Here is a 20,477-nt window from a genome sequence, read left to right on the forward strand (position 1 = left end):
CAAGTATAATGTTTTCCTTTGCCCCTTCACCTAACGCCACCTTCGAATATCTGATAAAAGAAGAAACCTTTTGACGCCCCCTTTGAAAACATTCTGTTGGGACGTCCTGACCACTCTGCAGTGTACTGCTTCGACGAGGTCTATCCCATATGCCCATGCTATATCCGTGTCGCTATGTGTGTGTGTGGTCGTATTTTGCTGTTGCTTTTTGCCCCGTCGCAAGAAAACGTTCTTATATGGCGCGATCCAAGAAAGGCAACGGAGGCTTTCATTGGTGCGGACAAGATGTCGACATCCTTCTCTTTTCTCTTTCAAAGACTCAACCGATCCAAGCTCAACCTATCCCCACTCCTAATCCGCCGTACAACACCTAATTTGAAGAACTTTTCTTCGCCTGTTGCTGTCCTTCCCCCAATGTATAGTTTTTCTGCGCCGGACACCTCGCGGAAGCCCTCACTGCTGCTGTCACTCCCTCTCCTCCTGCTGTTGTGATGGTGATGACGATGATGTCGGTTGCCTTCTGGAATGGGTATGCCCGAGTGATTCGAGCGCGGTGATAGAGGAAGTTGTCCCATGACACCACCTTCGCGCCCAGGCGGAGAGCTTGGTGATGATGCTTGATTGCTCGAGGATGTCGTGATTGTGCGCGGCGTCGCTACAGTGCCAGCGGAGTTCGTGGGATTCGCTTGGGCAGTCGCGCCGCCTGGCGCCGTCGCTGTGGCATTCTTGTTGGGCTGTTGACCATTGTAGAGCGAAGAAGGTGGTTGTTGGCGGAAGGCGGCGAAGAAGGTAGACAGGAAAAAGGGACGCTGGGACGGCATGATGGATGGCATTCCAATTTGGAACCAGAACGTCGCTGGCACGACTTCCGAATGTTGTGTATAAACGGCGGATATGAGGGTTTGGAGGTGAGGGATATGTTGTGTGTCCCTAGAATATTACGGTTTGTGGTGATTTGCGTGGGACGAGAAATGTTTGTGGGAAGCGAGGCGGCTGCTATCGGAAACGATTGCTGGACCGGCGAACCAGAGGCCCGAGATGCGGCAGGATGTGTTGGTCTGCCAGAAAATGGCGACAAGTTGTCGACCTGATGCAGGACGTCCTGCACGTTGCAAGCCCTTTCAATGTCTCTCCTCTTGACCTGCCCTTTTCAAGTAGTAGGGTAATTCCTGACGTCGGTCCTGGTGTCCGAGCCCTTGGCCTTGGAGCCCCAGGTTGCGCCGTGCGGTGGGCTGGGCTTGGCTTGGATGGAACGATCCCCGCAGAGTTTCCCTTTTGAGCGCGTTGGGGGTTGGAGTTGGATAGGAAGTTGGGAAGTTGTCGCTTTACAGCTGCTTATATTGGTGATGGTATAAGATGGAACTTGGAAGTGTCAATGGCGGCTGCAGTAGGTGGTGGACAGCAAGGTTCTCGCGATGCTAGTCTACTATTTCGGCTCGACGGATCATTCAAGGGAATCGCTTAACGCGCTGGTAACAAGGGGCTGATTAGATACTAAAGTGCAGAAAGCTGTGGAGTAACGCAGACAAAAGAAAGCGCAGAGCTGAGAGGAAGCCGAGTTGAGGTATGACGAAGGCCGGGCTGGGAACTGGAAAGGCACGAATGACGGATGGACAAGAAGCGATCGATCGCATGGAAAGGATCGAAACTGGGGAATGGGCGGCGGACGGAAGGAGGATCTCTGGGCGGCCAGGCAAGCGACAACAAGCGACGACTTCCCTTTACTTGCCTCCTGCCGTCCAAAGCCGACCGACCGACTTTCTCAACCTCGTTTGAACGCAAATGTTCCTCGGCTGCCTGTGGAGGCCCTCGAGTGTAAGTGTTAGTGCATACGCCTATTACTCACCAGATATCGACAGCTTGCTAGCAGATATACGGTCGTTATTCAGATGCTACACTACATTACATACATTACCTACATCTAAGCAGGATTCCTTCGCAACGGAGTCGGAGAGTCCGGGTCGGTTAATCCCGGATCATTCTCCACAGGGTTCAGTAATGAAAGGGTGTCCATTGGTTACAGTGCTGCATGACCGTGAAAGAGCGGTGGTCATTGGTTGCGCTTTGACCCACAACGGTCCATCTGCATCTCCTGGGATTTCCATTATGCGGGGGAATGGAATTCTGGAGAGGAGACGCTGACACATCGTTTTGTTTCCTTTTGCAACCACTCTTGAAACCAACAAACAACACACGACGACATGCTGATGCCGTCTACTTGACTATCGACACTTCCAATTCACTCGAAGTCGGATGCAATATCACCAAAGGGTCATCAGATACAACTATTCCAATCTGTACTGTCGCTCACGTCGATCCAGCGGTTGACACTCGCAAACATATGACGTTGTTGATGTATAATCTAAAAGGTAAAAAGGTACAAGAAAAGAAGAGACTACATTGCACGTGAGTCGAAGTCAAGGTCTTATATGCGATACCATGGGATGAAAAACCAACGGTAAGCATGTGATCTGGTGCATGTCTGGCACCGCCATGACCCCTACAACCTCTTGTGCTAGTCCATACGAAGCCTTTTAACCAGACCTTACTTATACGAACCGTGTACGATCTGGCGGTCGGTTCGAACTTAGGCGGACAACAAGGCAGTTCTTTCGGCGGTGGTGCTGCATCGAAGATGGCTTTGGTCAGCTACCATGACTCTCTTCTCTGTCACAGATCAGGGCGAAACTCACATGGGAATCACGTATCCGTGGCGTGGGTTGGCCGGGAGCTTGTAGTTCTGCGTCTTGGTATAGTGACCGGTGGCAATGTCGGTAGTCTCGAACGGCATATATCCGGTTCCCTTGGTGTTGTTGTCGATCCAGAGATGCCACTGTCAAATGACAACGAGTTAGCACGACCAACGGAACAGTCAACATGTCAACAAACAAGTATAGCCAAGCGCACGCACCTTGTTGCTGTCCTTGTTGTCCCTGAAGATCAACGGTCCTTCGCCAGATGGCAAATCGCCCTGTCCAATGTTCTCCGAGACCTTCTTCCATTGTCCCGACAGTCCGTTGTACGACACGTTCTCCTGGATCAATCCGTTGGGTCCGTTCTTGGTGATCATATAGTAAGCTCCGTTATCGCCGGCAGTGATGGTGACATCCATGCCGTATCCTACGAGATACTCTTCCGCCGCGGTGAAGGTCACGAAATCATTGGTATAGCATCGGAGGATCTTCCAGCCGGCCGAGATGCCGTTGCCGGTAGAGAGAACGCTCGAAGTCCAGTACACCATGTAGGCGTTACGCTCAGGGTCCCAGATGGCATCGGGCGCCCAGGTCATGCCGGCATTGTCGGGGGATACCTTGGCGAGCCGGGGGCCAGACCAGGTTTTCAGGTCGGTGGTCTCCCAGACGACAATGGACTTGGAGCCCTTGGTTTGCATGTCGGTGTTGGACCAGCCGCCTGGCAGACCGTTGACTTTGAGGTCCTGGTGCAGAGTGTTAGTGGCTGTGGGTTCTGCCTAGGATGGATGGTGAGAAACGTACAGTGGCAATGATCCAAAACTTGCTTCTATCCGGAGCAGCGATCAATGAAGGGTCGCGAATGCCCTTGGTACCGACGTTGCTGGTCAGGAAGGGTTGACCATTCTTGAGCGTTGTCCATTGAGTGGGATCATTGTTGTTGCTGACAGCCATATAGATCTGCTCGCCGTTGGAGGTGCCTTCGCCTGTGAACTAGGTGATTGTCAGTTCTTGAACTTGGCCTTTTCCAAGGCACAAAAGTACGGCAGGAAAGGCTGACTCACGTAAACATAGGCATAGTCGGTGAAGCTGGTGTCTGTTGACCTGATGTCACATGGGTTCGCGGCTGGGGCGGCCCAGATGGGCGACAGCAGGAAGGCCCAGGAGAGATAGGCGGAGGCTTTCATCGTGAGTGTCTAATGTCAGCTAAGTCCGGTTCTGTTGTGAAGTGGCTGATGATGCTTTGACTCCAGACACAGGCCATCGCTGACATCTTTATACCAACGAGTTCCCAGCAACCGCTCCGACCAAACCTCACTTATCGAATTAAGGTAATAACTGCCGAAATTTGAGGTGTTGTTCAGGAGGTAAACAACACCTGACCTACGCGCGCGAATGACAACCAGGGCTTGTTTGAAGCTCCTCGCCATGCCTTGCCTCCTCACTGTTTGACGTGCCAAGAAGAACCACTCGCTCGGAGCTTGTTTGAAACATTGCCTATTTGGGACACGAGACATTACTGTATACTACCTCACCAGGGGTCGTTTGAGGCTACTCGCGATGCCTTGTCGCCTCCTGGTTCGGGGTGCCAGGAAGAATCACTCCCACCGCTCGGAGCTGTCCGAAGAAATCGCCTATTTGGGACACGAGACGTCACCATACTACCTTTCCAGAAGGATATTTCTCCGGACGTCCCGTTAGGCTCTGTTCAGGGCGTGCTCGGTGTACCCGTAGGGCTTAGAAATGGAAATCTGGAGATCTGGGGGAATGTGGTTTGGGACTTCGAAGAAGTAAATTGGCAGGATGGGTCTAATGCCTGGCCCCTGTCACTTGCCTGGTGTGTCCCTTAACAGTTTCTCGCCATTTCTGGCGAGGCCGTCGTTAGAGATGATAACTTGGCAATCGGAACTACTCCACTATCTTGTGTGGGCGTGGTGTGGTTGGTTCAAAAAGTCTTGGCGGGTCAAAGCTTCAGAAAGTCATTTCTGTTCAGGACCTTCCGACTTCCGAGGTGCGGGAGACTGACTGCCTTTTCTGAAACGCGACCTTTTGTTCAGGCCGATGCTGGTCTATTTGTTAGCTCAAGACCTCTGGTCAACTTGTCCAGGCGTTTCAACAAGTTCGCATGAACATGTCAAATTAAGTAATGATCCTCTATTCTTGACCATGACCCTGTATTATACATACTTTAGTGCCATCTTGGCGTTCAGGATAGGTTGCATGTGTCCTACTCGGGGCACAGAACTGATAGACAAACCAGCATTAGACGACGTTCTTTGCTTCCCACCTGCCGAGACACTTCCGAGCACCCATCTTATAAGTGCGCCGAACACGCCCTCGATGCCCTCCATGTTCACAGCAGGCAACTGGTGGAAGATTTAGGACCTTGACCTCTTGTCAGGAACAGTGATTGGCGCGCTTCCGCTCTTCGGTGCTTTATCTGATGAAGTTAAGGATTTAAAGTTTTGGTACCGCGCCCTTCAACTACCGATAAGGTTGAAGCCGTCTTCCAAGAAGAACTTGGCCGCTCATTGATCGGTAACAGATCTCAACCGGGATATCGGGCCACCTTCGCGGGATGGAGGGCTAGATCCCGGTGCATTGCCCTCAAATGAGTCAAAACCTGCTCTTGCAAGCTCCGAGATTCGTGACCGAAAGTGTCCATGATGCCACGGGCAGCATAAGTATCCTCGAAACATGTGTTGGTACGAAGGCCCAAGGATGTCAAAGGCAGAGTTGGACACGAACACACAAGGCTACCATCATCGAGCGATGAAGGATCACCATTCTGCAGTGGTAGCAATGACGGAGATCGTCATGCCATACGTTATGCAACATAGGCGCAGCACAAGGGGAAGGGGGCTTCAACTTTCTTTGTTCACTCGCTCGAAGACCGAATGAGAAAGGACTGCTCTCAACTTTTGCATTCTGTCAGCCAATGTAGGCTCATCACCTGGGAGATCTTGTTCTTGAAATTGAGGATATTCTCACGTTGGTAAGCCCAGACAAAGACGCCTCAAAGGATCCTAATAATATTTTCTTTCATCGAATTTTTCCGAGCTTTTGTCGGCGGGATAGTTGGGTTGAAAGGAGAAGCACAGGAATGAACAAAGAGACATGCTTTTCGAACGATACAATGGCTTTGATGAAAGGAAGACTCGATTCAACTTACAACAGCACACGAGCATCAAGTGATACAGTCGAGATCTTTACAATGACCATTGTCAAATCCGTCATCTCTCACAGTTTTCCTTTGCTTCGCTGGTCGATGAGCTCTTCTGTAGATAATGGCCCATCCCCTCACTTCTAGTAGAATTCCCAAGGAGGTTTACTGTACTATAGTCTAGTTTGATCCTAGGACAACCGGTGCAGCTCATCAAATCTCGTGGGACAATTTGGTTTCCCACTTGTTACACTACAAGATGATGAAAGCGCGTTCATGTACCGGTCAGGTAAAGGTACTTACTCGAGGAACCAAGCGATGTGCCAAAGAGTTACTACAAAGCATCACCGCCATCGCCGAACAACCGACCCCGAAGAAAAAGCCGAAACAATGCCGCTTGCCGCGCTCGTATCGACCCAGAATCAGAACCGCCAACACCAACACCTCAGGTAACTCGGACTCACTATCCCCAACAACGAAACAAACCTTCAACCACAGTAGTAGTACGTCCCCCCAGTCTCCGATCCCTCCAACCCCTCGACAAACACCTTCAACCCCCATCACTACGCACCTCCACCACCTCTCCACCTCCCACCCCTCTCACACCCGCAAGCTCACCCTCCGCACCCGTGGTCTCATACCCCTCCCTTCCTCTCTCACGTCTATTACGTCTGATCACACCCGCCTTTCCCCTACATCCCATGCCCTCCTCTTGAAAAAAGCTTCCAGCCTCTCCCAGTATGAACCCTTCGTGCTCCCCCGCTCCTTTCGACGACATCAAGCCCACACGGTAGATGCCACTCTGGCGTTTGCGCAATCGGAGGCTGGATCGGCGTTCTGTATTAGAGAGGATGGTTTGTTGTTGACGGCGGCGCATTGTGTGGTTGAGACGGTGCAGACGGTAGGGAGGTTGTTTTGGCTAGTTATGCCGGCGCCGGTGGAGGGGAAGGAAGGGGAGGATAAGGGGAAGGAGAACTACTCGGGTTCAACATTACGAGGAGGAGGGTGTAGGAGAGGAGGTTCGAATATCCCTCCCAAGTCGAGGTCCAGGATCGTATTTGCTAGGTGTATAGCGTGGGATTTGGGAAGGGATTTGGCGCTTTTGAAGATTACGCATGCTCAAGCCCTAGATGAGGGTTGTAGGTTATCTGCTGGAGGGAAAACTACGAGTGGAAAGATGACGAATTCCTCCTCATGCAAGAGAATTGAGATGGGGGCGGGGAACTTTTCCTGTGTCAAATTACCCTCACCCTCCCTCTCACGCGGATGCGGATCAAGCAAACCACATAAAGAACCACCCCTTCATACTCCTCTAGTAGCAATCGGCCATCCAGCCGACGAACATCCAGACGATCCGCCGGGCGTTAAGGCGTACGGGTCAGAACACCGTCGGGTCTTGCAGCTGTCTTCTGGACGATACCTCGGGATTGCGCCGGACAAGGTAGACAGCCCGCAGGATAATTCTGACACAGGCGCGATGCAGCATGATTGCTGGACGTACTGGGGGCATAGCGGCGGGCCGATCTTTGAGCAGAACACTGGAGTGCTGGTGGGCGTACATGTGGATTGGAACCCGGAAGAGCCAATGGTGAAGAGGGCGGTGCCGTGGGTGGCTGTGGAGACGTTTTTGGAGGAGAACGGGTTTTGGAATTGAGTACTTATTACACTAGTAGTGAGAGGGATGGGTTAGAATAACCGTCCAGGATAAATCGGTGTCACATGGGAATGTTTTATTTCACGACATGACAGTGTATAAGTCTTTTGGCAAATTGTCAAAGCATTCGATTGCCTAGGAACAGATGATAACCGAGTTAAAGCAAAATTATCTGAGTGCGCCTTCTCACGCCAGCCAAATAAATCACAATTGCGATCCCGTGTCATATCCCATGCTGTTGTTACAGTTCCGTCATCCAAAGACAAAAGTCATTAATTCGTATCCCGTGCGCCAGGTCAAAATCAGATGATGGTAGTCGTAGTAGTAGGTGGATGGCCTCTACTCATCGTCGTCGGCACCAGTGCCACCGGAAGCCTTGCCGCCCTTACGACCGGCCTCGCGGGCCTTTTCGGAGCCAGGCTCAAAGCTGCCGCTGGAGGCCTTACCGCCCTTGGAAGCAATCTCGCGCTGTTTTGGGTTCATGTGTCAGTCCACGCTCAGTCATGGTTCACTGCAAAGAGGTGGGGAAATCAAAGACATACCTGTTTCTCGGGATCCATGCTGGCAAAGCCACCGCTGTGGCTGGCCTGACCACCCTTGGAGGCGATGGCCTGAACCTCTTCCTTGGGGCTGGAGAAATGGATTATGTTAGCAAAGTGTCTTGGCAGTGTGGTTGAGGAGATAATGATGGGAAACATACCGGTTGGCGAAGTTGCCGGGGTTGTCGTTACCAGTGCCAGCCATGTTGATGATGTTGTTTAGGAGAATGTGATTTGGTATTAGTGTAGTTGTGCGTTGAAGTTGTTGAGTAGATGCTGTTATCTGTTGATGAGTTGCTTGATGGAGGAGAAGATATTGTTCGATGGGGAGGAGGATAAGAGATCCTTATATACACAAAAACAACTGATGTGAACCAGCAACCTGACTGACTATTGTGAGTTTGTGATGTCAGTTTGTATGATGAGATGCCATCTGCCACTGAATGCTCGTTTTCGTCTCATCCGCATAGTATCGTAGCCCTTTGCATCTCGCAATCGGTTCAAAATGAGAGATGGTGATGTCAACATGATGCCCACTGCAGAGATCGGATTCGGTATACCAACAGAATGATTCTGACAGCGACCTAAATCGGTTTCGATCCGTCTCGTCGATCCCAACCTGTCCATCTCATGCAGCGGTCGAGGCAGGAGGAAGCTCCCTGCCGCATTTGGAAATGTCAACAATTCGGGTCGATTTGGAGGTGCCAAGACTCTTTGCTTTCGGCAGCTTCCAGGCTACAGCGGGGTCAAGGCAAGAAGCGGCGTTTGTGAGTGGTCGGGTTAACCTACGGCCCTGCGCTAGTCTCCTGTGTAAGCGTCATCACGCGGGGAATAAGCTCCCTGGGCCCCACACTAACCCCACAGCGGCATCGCCGTGCCTGTCAGCCCCAAATCTTTCAGCCAGCTAAATTTCATAATCAGCTCGTCACCATTTCACTTCTTTGGTTTGCATTCTTCACTCGATTTGTAACATAAGGACAGTAGTTTTTCCGGCACGGCGAGTCGCATTACTTTGTCGGTTCATACCTAATGTTTGTTTGTTTGTTTGTTTGTTTGTTTGGGAGCTTCCACAACCGCTCAGCCACTTCGTAATCGATTGATCTGACTTTGGACGTCGATTTAGGCACATCGACGTGCGAAACCAGCAAAGGCCCACGCGGCGGGTTTAGTATTGTGAAATTTCCTGACAAGCCAAGTGATGATGAAGTTGCGGCTCGAATCATCGGCCGGACTCGATAGATTCCTCATTCAGCATATACCAGACGGTTAGTCTACAGCTGGCCGAACAACTGCTCCAGAACAACGTCTCATGCACTTATCCATATGGCTACAATATGTAAAGGGGGGATAGACGACAAACTCAAATATTCAATGGGCTTCGATCTCGTTTCCATCGATGACCCTTCCCCTGGAATCCAGAGTGGGAAATGCAGATCAGATCGATGGCTGAGCCGTCAAGGTACATCGATCGAACCATTCCTTCCTTTTCGGATGTTGGCGATCTGGATCGGAAACTTCCTTTGTTCTCGGAAGAAAGGAGCAAAGGGCTTGACAGAAATCGTAACCCCGCTTGAAGACAAACAAGTGGACAAAGTCAGACTTGTGTATTTCCCACATGGAAAAAGCCATCGGCCTTCGTTATTCATTGCCCTGGGTGCGAGTGGGCGTCTCCCGTCTATCCCCACAAACCTGCCGACTACCTCGCAACCACAAGCGACACCAAAGCATCGAACAAGCATCAAATCAATTATTACCTAGTCTATCGACAAAGACAGCCTAACCTATCCCAGTTATCCAGAAATAAAAGGTTATCATCATCCCAAAAGGAGACGGTTTGATGACGTCGCTCACAACTGAGGTTTCGCAACTTCCTCAACACTCTGAAGTCACAGCTAAAGCCCAGTCAATCGCACCTCGCGGACCTGGAATCCATCATAGTTCCCGCTTCAGACCCTGAACTTGGTGCCCTTCTTACTACCCTTGGTCTTCCTATCGGCCGCCGGTTTCCCGGGAGAAATGCCGGCCGCGACCTCGGCGTGACGCTGAAGCTCCTTGACCAGGGCGTCGTGCTTCTTCTGCTGCCCGTCCGGCAACACTGGATTTACACCACCAGACTCCGCCGCGACAGCAGCATGGGATGCTTGACAGTGGCCACTGGCTTCCGCATCAGGCCCCATGCAAACCGTGGTACTGTTTACATTCCGGTCAGCACAGGGTCATCAAGCAAATGGGTGTTGTTGAGAAGAACTTACTCCTTGATCCAGTAACGATCGCACATCTGTCCAGGCTGCTTACGCCAGACACTGTTCAACTGTCCAACCACCTTCTTGACCTGATTGATCATACAGCCGACATTCTGGGTATAGATAGACTGTACCGTAGCATCGTATCCAGCCATGACTCCCACCTGGGCATATGCCTCGAGCCAGCTGGCCTTGGAATAGTGGTCTGCGACGCAAGTGTCCTTGGCAACGGTATCCTTCCAGTCTTGCGAAAGGGAGTACCAATCGTTGATGGACGCCCCGGCAACGTGACGGTCAAGGTTGTGGCTGAGCTCATGGAAGAAGACGGACTCGGAATTGCCGCAGTCGCCAAAGAAGTAGTTGTTGAAGCTATCGCTGTAGGCTGAGCACATGTCTCCCGCAAAGCTGGAGACATAGCCATTATACTGGCGAGCCTTGACAGGGAGTTGACCGACACGCTGCGCAATGGTGTCGATGGCCATGGGCGAGTTCTTGCATCGGCAGACGGTGGTGGGAATGGGGCACTATTGTCAAGTTAAGGTAAGCACAGATTCCGAATCCGAGGCAAGTCTTTTACCTACATCCGAGTATCTGACATCGTATACTTCGAGATCGTACGGGTTGCAGTACTTATTGTTGACAGACGTGTCATAGCACAGCTTGGGTACAGTACCCCAAGGCCATTGACTTATGGTGTAGGGTGCCGGGGTCAAACTTTGAAGTCCGCCGTTCGCATCCAGGACGTTGAGGCCGCTAAACTTCTCGCCCATCGATTCCGGGGGACCGTCCGCCAAAACAGCCGGTGCAACGGCTGCAAGCAGCAGGGCGAAGAAATGAGCCTGGAGCATTTTGCGAGGAGGTTACAGTACGACAAATGTAACTTTTGGTCGGGGTATGAAGGCTGCTTGTCGAGCTAGGGCTTCGTCTCTGCCGCCGTTGCGCTGTTGGTGATGCCCAGTCCTTCTTATATGCCTTGCTTTGTCATTGGGATGGGAGTTGGGTCACCAGTATCACTAGGCGTTGACACACACCAGCGCAAACCATCACAGCCAACGGACCTCTTCACCCTATCTTGGAGGAACGCCGTGAGCGAAGCACGATTTCCATTTACGGGTGACATCAACCTTGTTTCTACGCCCGCGATGAACTCCGCTCCGCCAAGAATTAGCTGATCGGTTTAGAATCCGGTGAATGAACATCAATGTACTACTGATTCGCATTCAAACCTGATGTTTCTGAACACGGAACTAGGCTTAAGATAGTCTAGTACATGTGCTGTCGATCGGGCATGCCAGACTTGCCAGCCGCTCCGAATGGTGTGTTCAGCTTACCAGCCCCGCTGGCCGCCTTACATGCAGGTACTTCCAGATCTGCTAGACTGTGAAGGGAGTAAGAGAGTCCGGTTTGAATGAAAATATGCGGTGGTGCAGGAATGGCAATCGGGGATGCCAATGGTTGCAAGCCATCGACAGGCCGTGTTGTTGCCCTTATGGGCCAATATCTCGGTGTTGGCCGATAAGTCTCGGCAGCTAACCGCAACTGTGGTGGTAGTATTGGGCCTCTTTCACTCAGTCTCCTCTCATAAGGGGGCAGACGTCAATATCTCCGAGTCAAATTCAGCGCCTTAGTGCCGAACCATTGGTATACGAACCACGGGCGTCATATCTCCCGATGCTGAGACAGAAAGCGCCCTTGAAGACTGTCCTTGGAAATTCAAAGAATAATCGATATAAAAACTTGGCAACTGTGGCAGCCTACCAAGTCTGTATCAGTGGGACGCTGTCTATCTAGCCGGACGCAGAGCCCGATTGCCAAGATTCATTGACTCAGGCGGCGTTTCAGATGATGAGATCTCTTGTCAGGTCCAAGGCGTTGAGGCTGAAGTCCACATATGGGCCATAGGCTACGGACAATTATCCGAACGGGTGTCGTATGTCGCACAAGGCTGCTATGCAATTCGATATTCAATGCCGAGTACTTCCCTATCCATGTTGCTCAGTATACTTTCTAGGCTTGCTGCACAAGCCATTGCTTGTTTGTCTGTCAAAATTGCAGCATCCCATCATTGCCTCCTCCTTCTCCTGCTGTTGACGTCGATAGCTAATGGTAGTTTGCATTGACCTAGTATATATGATTCTACCTATTACAGTGTCCTTAGTTTCAGACGAGTGCCCCTTCAGTAAGCATAAGGACGCCCTCAGCTCTCCCTGGCTTCCTCTTCCAGCTCAAGGCCTGTTATCATTCGATCATCGTCTGGCTCGGAAAAGAGTACACTACATTCACTTTGCCGCAAGGCCAATGCTCGCCATCGACAAGGGGACCTGGGCATACAAGGTTATGTTTGTCAGTCTCTAGTACGAGCAAGGCTCCTGAGATCAAGAAGATAGCAGCTTATGCGCACTCATCCTGCCGTTCCCTCAGGTGTTTCTTGTAATGTGCCGTGTTCTGCAGAAAGTCCATGTGATGCGAGCAAAAGGAGGTGTGCATAACTTATTGAACTCGCGCACGGAATCCTAACTTTGTAGTTATGTCCGAGACACCACGAAGTATATAGTCTTCGCCTTTGATCGTTCGATAAATACTTATTCTGTATCACCACGCCTCTTGGTAGTAATGTAGGAAACATTATGCATATTCAATATCATGTTGTGCTGAAAAGGCATGTGGTAAAGGTGAACAGGTTTTTGCTTTCGTTTACCCATATAGTTACAAGATTCCAGCAAGTCTATAACAACATTAGGCGTGGTGGCAGAGTGGTCTAATGCGCAAGACTAGAAATCTTGTTCCTTCGGGAGCGTCTGTTCGAATCAGGCCCACGTCGCACGATGACCATCAACAACCTCTTTTTTTTCGCGAATTTCCTACTGAATATGGACTGGCTTCGCCCTTTTACTATTTGCTTTCTCATTTTTGTTCTTTTTACGGCTTTTTATCACCACTTGGCGATGTTCTTGGGTTATTTGGCGATCTTGCGATAGGACCGGTGCTCATGTCCGACAAGATCACTTCATCGTCATCCCTTTTTTCCTGTACTCATCAAAAAACGGGATGCACTTTCTCAACTCTCCATTTTTTTTCAAGTTTCTGCATCTTGATGCCCTCCTAAAAAGAAGAAGAAAAGGCCTTGGAGTGCTTATTGACATCCCAGCACCACAAAAGGCAATACCCGCCATGCATGCTCACAAGTGAATCACAAGCGTCCCATTCCTAATCAAGTTCTTGAGAAGCGAGCTGTGCCTCTATGCCCCCATCCTGCCATTCACTTCATCATTTATTCTAATAGCCAAAAGAACTCTGTCAGCAAGCAAGTAATCGAATCGAACTCAACACTAACGAATATCCGATGTTTCCCGCAACGTTGATCTTGATCCTGTCGATGGACTAGACCGCGGCTTTCTTAAGCTCCGAGTTGTACCTAGTCATCTCATCTAACTTCTCCGTCGCGTCGTCTATTCGCTGCGAAGCCGCTTCGATGTATTCAACTAAGGTGGGCAAGACTTCATCCCAGGGGATGCCGGAGGAGTGGAGGATGAGGATGATATTGATGAGGATGTCGGTGGCGAGATACTTTCTAAAGGAGAGGAGGTTGGTGTAGCTATGTGGTGTTGTACTTCGTAAGTTAGAAGGGAAAATAAATACTCAATATCTTGCAGACGCGTTTGCCCGACTCAAAGAGTACGACTTGCGAGCCTGCGTGTGTCACCTTTTTCTCCCTCCATACCTGCAGAGTCGCCCTTCATACCGCCATTTCGAAAGTTCGGGAGAGAAAGTAAGAAAAAAAAAGTGTTTGTTGCCACATCTGGAAATTATTGTTGTGAGGAAAATTGGTTTTCAGTTCTTCTTTTCTCGTTTTTGTGTCGCTGATCACCGGTGCTGGTCTTATTACAGAGACGACATTACCACTTCTCCGTTGTCAGTTACTAATCTGTAGTTCGCAGCTGCACTTCTTGGAGGATATTCCTTGAACTGGCGACTCGAATTCAATGTGGTCTCAATGTCAATCATGACCTGTTCCTAGATATTGTAACTTGTGTGACCAAAAGGTTCCCTGTTCCTCCGCAACTGCACGTGTTGGCGCCTCGCTCCGTTCCGTGGAGAACCTGGCCGAGACATGCACCCGGTGAATGGATCTTCTGCGTCAAGTTTCAACCATATCAGTCGTCATAGTGGAGACCTATACAAAGTATCTCAAATGCGTGTTGTTTGACAAAGGCGTTCATTATATATTAGTTGGTACTTTAAGAGGCTTAAGGGCTTTGACACGTGTACTTTATAAACACCGTTGAGGGGCCTTAGTCAGATATCGCTCGCTTATATGAATCCAAGGGCTCACTGCAGGAAAGTGGCTGGGACCTCGGGGCCTAGATAAAAGTCAGTTTCTTCAATCCTTCAACACATTTCATCGTATGACTTACCCCAAACGTGCAGGTTATCTGGAGCTGCCTTTGTGTTATGTGTGGGCTCTCTCATATCGAGGAGATCACCATCCACATAGTGTTCGAGAATAAAACCGGATGGGTCGAACCAGTAATCAAAAATCTGGCTGCCCATCACGTGTCGTCCAACACCCCAACAGTTCTTGTAACCTTGATGGCGGAGCCAGTCGTGACCGAGCACCTGAGTATCAAAGTCGTGCGTCTCGAAGGACGAGTGGTGGACGTGCATCTTGGGACCTTCAAAGAAGAAGAAGCAGTGGTGGTCCACAAGGTCGTTTCCGCGATTGAGTCTGAAAAAGACAGTCTTGTTGACACCTTCATCGTTATGGACAAGCTAGGTATGTGTCAATATTGGGTTCGAGATCGAACAAAGGCTGGCATGCATACCTCACTAGGGAAGAAGTTGAAGTATTTGGTGTAGAAGTCGTAGCACTTGGCAAAGTCGGTTACACACACGCCAAAGTGGCCCAGCTTATGCACTGGTGCTGGTCGCTTCTTGAAGCGTTGGAACTCGTTGGCTCCGCGATTCTTCTCCTTAGGCTGGCAGTCATGACGAGTTAGCAAGCCAATCCCTATGGGTGTCGTATGAGAACCCGACTTACAAAGTTGAACCGCACAATGGGGAAGTCAACATCTCGCGCCTCCACCGGCGTTTGGCCGTAGACAAGATGGAAGGGGAACCCGTCGACAGGGTCATAAAATGTGACACATTTTCCACCACCAGGGGCATCTGAAAGGTCGTATATCTCAGTGGCTTTGCATTCGCTAGGAAGTGTCTTGGCCGCCTGCATCAGGTCCTCCATGGATTCAACGACGAAGGCTGCACCACCAAACTCGTCCTCATTCGATGCCTCGAGGCAAATAACGAAGGGCTCGGTGCCATAACCGCGGTAGTATGTCTTCTTGCCAACCTCGGCAGTCTGCGCGAAACCGAAGTCTTCGGCAAATTTCTTGGCTTCGTTGATGTTCTTGTGCTTATAATACACATGGGCGATGCGCACCAAGTTGATCTTCTTGAGCGGCGTGGCCGAGAGTCCGGAAGCCATGATATCACTGCGATTATGATAATATAAGTATAGGAGAGATTCGGTCTAGGTAATAACGTCTGCGATGTTGAAAGTCACGATGAAGCTTGACGACTTGACAATGAGTCTGGACTTTGGAGGAAAGGAGGGATGAAGATATGACGGTGAAACCCCAAAGAGGGGACTCGTGGTGAGTATAAGAAGAATGAAGCTACGGGCTTTGATCTGGGAGCCGACACTAAGACTCGGGACAGACCTGAGGTAGGAGTGCCCGACGATCATCGATCAGCCCACAATGGATGCTGTGTCCCCCATGGATTCTGTGAAGACAACCTCACCTGCTCATAGTGCGCTGTTGGTGTTCACGCGGAATCGGTTTCGCGGTGGGGTAAATCCAGATGCGGTACCAGCAGTGACGGACGGCAGTTGAAGATCGGTCAATGCCACCAAGACATTCTGTACTCCACGATGCTAGCTTAATGTTGTGTACTGTAGTACAGGCCGTATCTCTCACGCGGTGAATGTCCCTGCTGACGACGAAGAGCGCGATCGTCCAATGGCGGGTGCCGGATAATCTTAAATATTGGTCTTGTCGAACCATCAAAGGGCTTCAACCCCGGAAGCAATTCTGACAGCAGCTCTGCAACTCCAGGCTGATTGTGGCGGGTGAGGCAGTTCGACGGCATGTCATTGCATGTCTGGACATAAGTCATAGCATGTCGGACGCACTGGGCAATTGGAGTCAGGGGAAGCGGGAAAGGGGCGAAAGCAGCAGCATTATCATCAGACGAACCGCAGACAGCCACTCGGCTGATACGAATGAAAGACCATTGCGCTGAAGGAAATTCGACATGGTTGAGAGGAATTGGAGAAATGGAAGAAAACGTCATAAAGGTAGAACACCAAGCTTCACCTGTCCTCGGGGTATTACCCTAACCCTACCAATTCCCCGCCTTACTCAGGTCGCGGTCAGCTTGCGGGGAGAGGGGCCCGGCAACCCGGGGGGCCAGGGGCCACTGCAGTGTAGTTGAGCTAGCTACCTCTAGGTACCTTCACCGCCCTGTCGGGGAGGCCAAGTGGGGTCAACTCCGTCATTAGAATTCGGGGGAAAGATTGGACGTCAATCAGTGACACATTCGGGCCCTGATAGCTTGTTGCCATTGGCACACTTCAGCGATACATCCATTCAACTTCACCTCCCGCGAATTCCATTCGTTTTCAGTCAGCAATTGTCAGCAACTCGTGACCAACACAACCAAATTGAACAGACCTCGTTATCGTTACCTAGCCTCGGGACGCCCCATCGGATCTCCTATCGCTCTCGCCCCTCTGCGCCGAGATCTCCAACACATACCTACCTGACAGTTCGGCGCGAGTTCCGTGATCCGCCCACTGCAGGACATCAACAACCGCACCTGCATCACCGTCGCAGTCACTGCTCCAATCCATCCTGTACCTATCACGAGCCAAGTCAACCACCATCAGAGACTATACCTACGTATCCCCCCCCAAAAAATGCCACGCAAACTCTCCAAATCCAGAAACGTCTACGCCCCCGCGTCCTCCTCCTCCTCCTCGTCGCACTCCACCACCAACCTCCTAACTCCCTACCCCCAAAATGACGGTCTCCCACCCTTCCTCACCGACGGCCTCCCGCTCCCCTCGCTCGTCGTCCTCGACCTCGACTACACGCTCTGGCCCTTCTACAGCGACTGCCACCCGTGGCCTCCGCTCCGGGCTCTAAGCGGCTCCGTTTTGAGCGACCGCAACGGCGAGAACTTTTCTTTCTACAAGCACGTCCCCATCATCTTGCACTTGTTGCAAGTGGCGGGCGTGAAGCTGGCTGTCGCAAGCAAAAGTCCCGTGGGCGATTTGTGTAGGGAGATGTTGAAGATGTTGAGGATTCCGGGGGGACTGCCGACGAGTGTGGAGGGGTTTAGACGGAGTCCTGCGACAAAGGGGGCGGCGGGGGCTGCTGATGGTAATGGAGATGAGGAGGGGGAGGAGGACAGTGGAAAGAAGACAAAGACAAAGACAAAAGGATCAGGGTCAGGGTCAGGGTCAGGGTCAGGAGGGGGGTTGACGAATGAAAAGGGGCGCAAGACGATCGAGTTGTTTGATGGTGGACTGGAGATCTATGAGGGGACAAAGTTGAGGCACTTTGAGGTCATTCAAAAACGGACGGCGATACCGTACGAGGAGATGCTGTTCTTTGATGACGAGAGGCCTAACTTGGAGGTGGAGAGGGTGGGGGTTACGATGCAGTTGATCAGGGACGGGCTGGATTGGGAGGAGCTGGAGAAGGGAATACAAAAATGGAGGGCTAACAGGGGGATTGCGTAAAATAGAGTGTTGGATTATATGGAGTTGCGCGAGATCAGGGGAGTATAGATGGGGATTCTAGATGACTTATAGAAGGCACATCAAAAGCTCAATCTCACACATCAAATGGCTTTGTCGTACCTAACGGCATTCAATACTTGTCCGTGATGTTCCTGTTCCTGTACTAACCAGCGGGGGTGGTGGAGGATGCCATCATCCAGGGCCCAGGCTCGATCCGTGGTCTACATTTAGAATCTGGGGTACATGTATCTATGTGTTCGGGTGAGCGGGACTAACTTCTGAGTGCTAGATATGGATATACGAAGGGAGAACACAGATCACGTTGCGCGAGATCTATCCGTGCTTAAGAATTTGCAGATGTGCCGAGCTATGAACCCGCTTTATACTGTATATTATGCTTGTTTGTACAAGTTGTGTATGTTTTCCAACCAGAGGTACACAAAAGCCCCGGACTTGGTAGAGCTAGCCAAAGCTGAGAAGAGAAATTTCCAAGGTATCTCTGTATATAACCAAAAATCCCCAACCGCTCAAAGGCTCACCACTTGAGAAAAAGAATTCCCACTCTTATTAAAACGCGAACCTTAAGCCGAGACCACAGGAACCGTAGCCTCCTTCCCCGTCTCAACAACCTCATTCTTCTCAGCATCGCCAACGCTCAAGCCCTTGACCCCCTCGGCCAAAGCGTCCCCATCCACCTTCTTCACATTGCAAACTCTCTCAAGAGTCCCCACACTAAGCATCCTCTGCTTGCCCCCCTCACTCCCCACCGCGACACACTCCACTCTTGTCCCATCAGCCGTCGGCCTCCAGTACTTGGGCCCCTCGGGAAAGTCCTTTAGTCCGTTCTCCCACTTCACCGTCTCCTTGATGTAGGGATCCGTTTTCGGTTGATCACCCCACGTAAAGTCGAGCTCACCACCGTACTGCTTGGGGATATTCTTCGGGTCGATAAACTCCTCCAGCGTAGCCTTGACCTCCGAGGGCCCAAGGATGAAAATCTTGGACACGGTGATAGGGTCGAACCAGCGCTTGATCCAGCCCCACACCGTACTGAAAAAGTAAGGCGCGCCGATGATGAAGATACGGTCCAAGGTTTCCGGGTAATGTGCTGTGGCCAGCTGCGAGGCCGCTTGCATGTGCGACTTGAGGTTCCAGAACTGGCGGAGCGAAACGCCCGAGACGTCGACAATGTTGGTGGACAAAGTGATGGGTGTGGTGGTGGCGTGCGGGCGGTCGGGGAGCTCGGTGCACAAGGGTTGGGCGAAGCGGGTCAGGTTCTCGTACAAAGCGAAGAGGCGCAGGAGCTTGGGAGAGGTCTGGCCGTCAGTGACGGCCTTGGAGGGGTTCGTTTCGGCGGCTTTTTCGTAGGCCGAGACGGTCTTGGAGTCGAGGTGGCGGATCTCGAAGAGGTAAAGGGGGATGCCTCTGTTTTCGTGAATCAACAAGTCAGCATATACATGACCCTTTTCTCCAAGTGTGAAATACTGGGGTCAAGATTTGGTTTAATACTAACCTCCTATCTCTTCTGCCCGTCCATTGGGGGTACAACCGTCTGCTGGCCTCGTACGCCTCCAAGTCGATGGTGTCGTACAAAACGTTGAGGTCGTTCGCCTTGCGCCAATCCTCCGTCTCCTTGAATTGCTTAAACGCATCAACCACGTTCCATCTCCGGGCGCGCAAGTATCGTCTGTGTACGGCATACAACTGTTAGCTTTCCGATCCAACCCAATGAATTCTGCACTTTGTTCTTGTCGTCCACCACCGTCACCACTTATTCCCCTGAGATCCGGATCCTTGCATTGGCGCATAGCGGGAGAACATGCAGTTGCAGTTGCAGACGCAGTCGCAGTCGCGGCGCAACACGGATTGGTCCCGGGATACACTTGATCTGTCCAACAGGGGAGGAGATTGAAAACATACAGCAGTGTCTGGTCGTCATGCGAAGCCGGCGGCCCCGGCTTGTAATATCCCTTTTCTGCCAGGTTGGTCTTGAAGCTCTTAAGCGCTTCCTGCTCTTCCGGCTTGAGGTGTCCAAGATGGCCATTGGGGTAGCCAACTTCGGTGCCGCTAGCGGCAGAGGCATCGGCGATTGAATCAGCGGTCATTTTGTTTGTCTATGATTATATCCTAATATCTTCTTCCTTCTTTGTGTCGCGTCGTATCGTAACAGTCTTTTTTTTCCTGGGGATCGTTATAAAGTTGGACCAGACCGACTTTGATGATGCACGATTCGTCCGATGCGTAAGTTGGGGAAACGGGCGTTTGGAGATTGCCGGTTGGAGGTGATGTTGTCTAGTAATTATTTTTTGGGGGGTATCGTATTAAGATCAAAGCAAAAAGAACCCGTCCGGACGAAGCGGGAAGAGGTTATAGATCGTTTGTAG

The 20,477-nt window shown here is 51.1% G+C and overlaps 8 protein-coding genes across 8 annotated transcripts; 2 read left to right on the plus strand and 6 right to left on the minus strand.

The window, feature by feature from the left end:
- Positions 1-211: 211 nt before the first annotated feature.
- On the minus strand, positions 212-821 carry NEUTE1DRAFT_121394 (uncharacterized protein; the record flags this gene model as incomplete). The annotated part of the gene is made up of 1 exon (XM_009851540.1): positions 212-821. The coding sequence occupies one exon, from the start codon at positions 819-821 to the stop codon at positions 312-314; it is 510 nt and encodes a 169-aa protein (XP_009849842.1).
- Positions 822-2,689: 1,868 nt separating this feature from the next.
- On the minus strand, positions 2,690-3,877 carry NEUTE1DRAFT_99791 (uncharacterized protein; the record flags this gene model as incomplete). The annotated part of the gene is made up of 4 exons (XM_009851541.1): positions 2,690-2,833; positions 2,912-3,436; positions 3,495-3,683; positions 3,755-3,877. 4 exons carry the CDS (start codon positions 3,875-3,877, stop codon positions 2,690-2,692), a joined length of 981 nt encoding a protein of 326 aa, XP_009849843.1.
- A 1,510-nt stretch (positions 3,878-5,387) lies between these two features.
- On the plus strand, positions 5,388-7,507 carry NEUTE1DRAFT_109121 (uncharacterized protein; the record flags this gene model as incomplete). Its single annotated transcript, XM_009851542.1, has 4 exons — positions 5,388-5,486; positions 5,635-5,685; positions 6,038-6,992; positions 7,170-7,507. 4 exons carry the CDS (start codon positions 5,388-5,390, stop codon positions 7,505-7,507), a joined length of 1,443 nt encoding a protein of 480 aa, XP_009849844.1.
- Positions 7,508-7,876: 369 nt separating this feature from the next.
- On the minus strand, positions 7,877-8,242 carry NEUTE1DRAFT_33990 (conidiation-specific protein con-10; the record flags this gene model as incomplete). Its single annotated transcript, XM_009850414.1, has 3 exons — positions 7,877-7,975; positions 8,050-8,137; positions 8,208-8,242. Coding segments are annotated over 3 exons (222 nt in total), but the record flags the coding sequence as incomplete, so codon positions are not given.
- Positions 8,243-9,992: 1,750 nt separating this feature from the next.
- Positions 9,993-11,137, minus strand: NEUTE1DRAFT_40515 (uncharacterized protein; the record flags this gene model as incomplete). Its single annotated transcript, XM_009850555.1, has 3 exons — positions 9,993-10,236; positions 10,299-10,813; positions 10,871-11,137. The coding sequence occupies 3 exons, from the start codon at positions 11,135-11,137 to the stop codon at positions 9,993-9,995; spliced, it is 1,026 nt and encodes a 341-aa protein (XP_009848857.1).
- Positions 11,138-14,488: 3,351 nt separating this feature from the next.
- NEUTE1DRAFT_61225 (uncharacterized protein) lies at positions 14,489-16,074 on the minus strand (the record flags this gene model as incomplete). Its single annotated transcript, XM_009851543.1, has 4 exons — positions 14,489-14,650; positions 14,705-15,059; positions 15,113-15,265; positions 15,328-16,074. The coding sequence occupies 4 exons, from the start codon at positions 15,769-15,771 to the stop codon at positions 14,619-14,621; spliced, it is 984 nt and encodes a 327-aa protein (XP_009849845.1).
- A 941-nt stretch (positions 16,075-17,015) lies between these two features.
- On the plus strand, positions 17,016-18,208 carry NEUTE1DRAFT_116586 (uncharacterized protein; the record flags this gene model as incomplete). The annotated part of the gene is made up of 1 exon (XM_009851544.1): positions 17,016-18,208. The coding sequence occupies one exon, from the start codon at positions 17,266-17,268 to the stop codon at positions 18,091-18,093; it is 828 nt and encodes a 275-aa protein (XP_009849846.1).
- A 212-nt stretch (positions 18,209-18,420) lies between these two features.
- NEUTE1DRAFT_145598 (uncharacterized protein) lies at positions 18,421-20,198 on the minus strand (the record flags this gene model as incomplete). The annotated part of the gene is made up of 3 exons (XM_009851545.1): positions 18,421-19,518; positions 19,607-19,780; positions 20,014-20,198. The coding sequence occupies 3 exons, from the start codon at positions 20,196-20,198 to the stop codon at positions 18,675-18,677; spliced, it is 1,203 nt and encodes a 400-aa protein (XP_009849847.1).
- Positions 20,199-20,477: the final 279 nt, after the last annotated feature.

Source organism: Neurospora tetrasperma (genome assembly GCF_000213175.1).
Source record: "Neurospora tetrasperma FGSC 2508 unplaced genomic scaffold NEUTE1scaffold_2, whole genome shotgun sequence".
Lineage (NCBI taxonomy): Eukaryota > Fungi > Ascomycota > Sordariomycetes > Sordariales > Sordariaceae > Neurospora > Neurospora tetrasperma.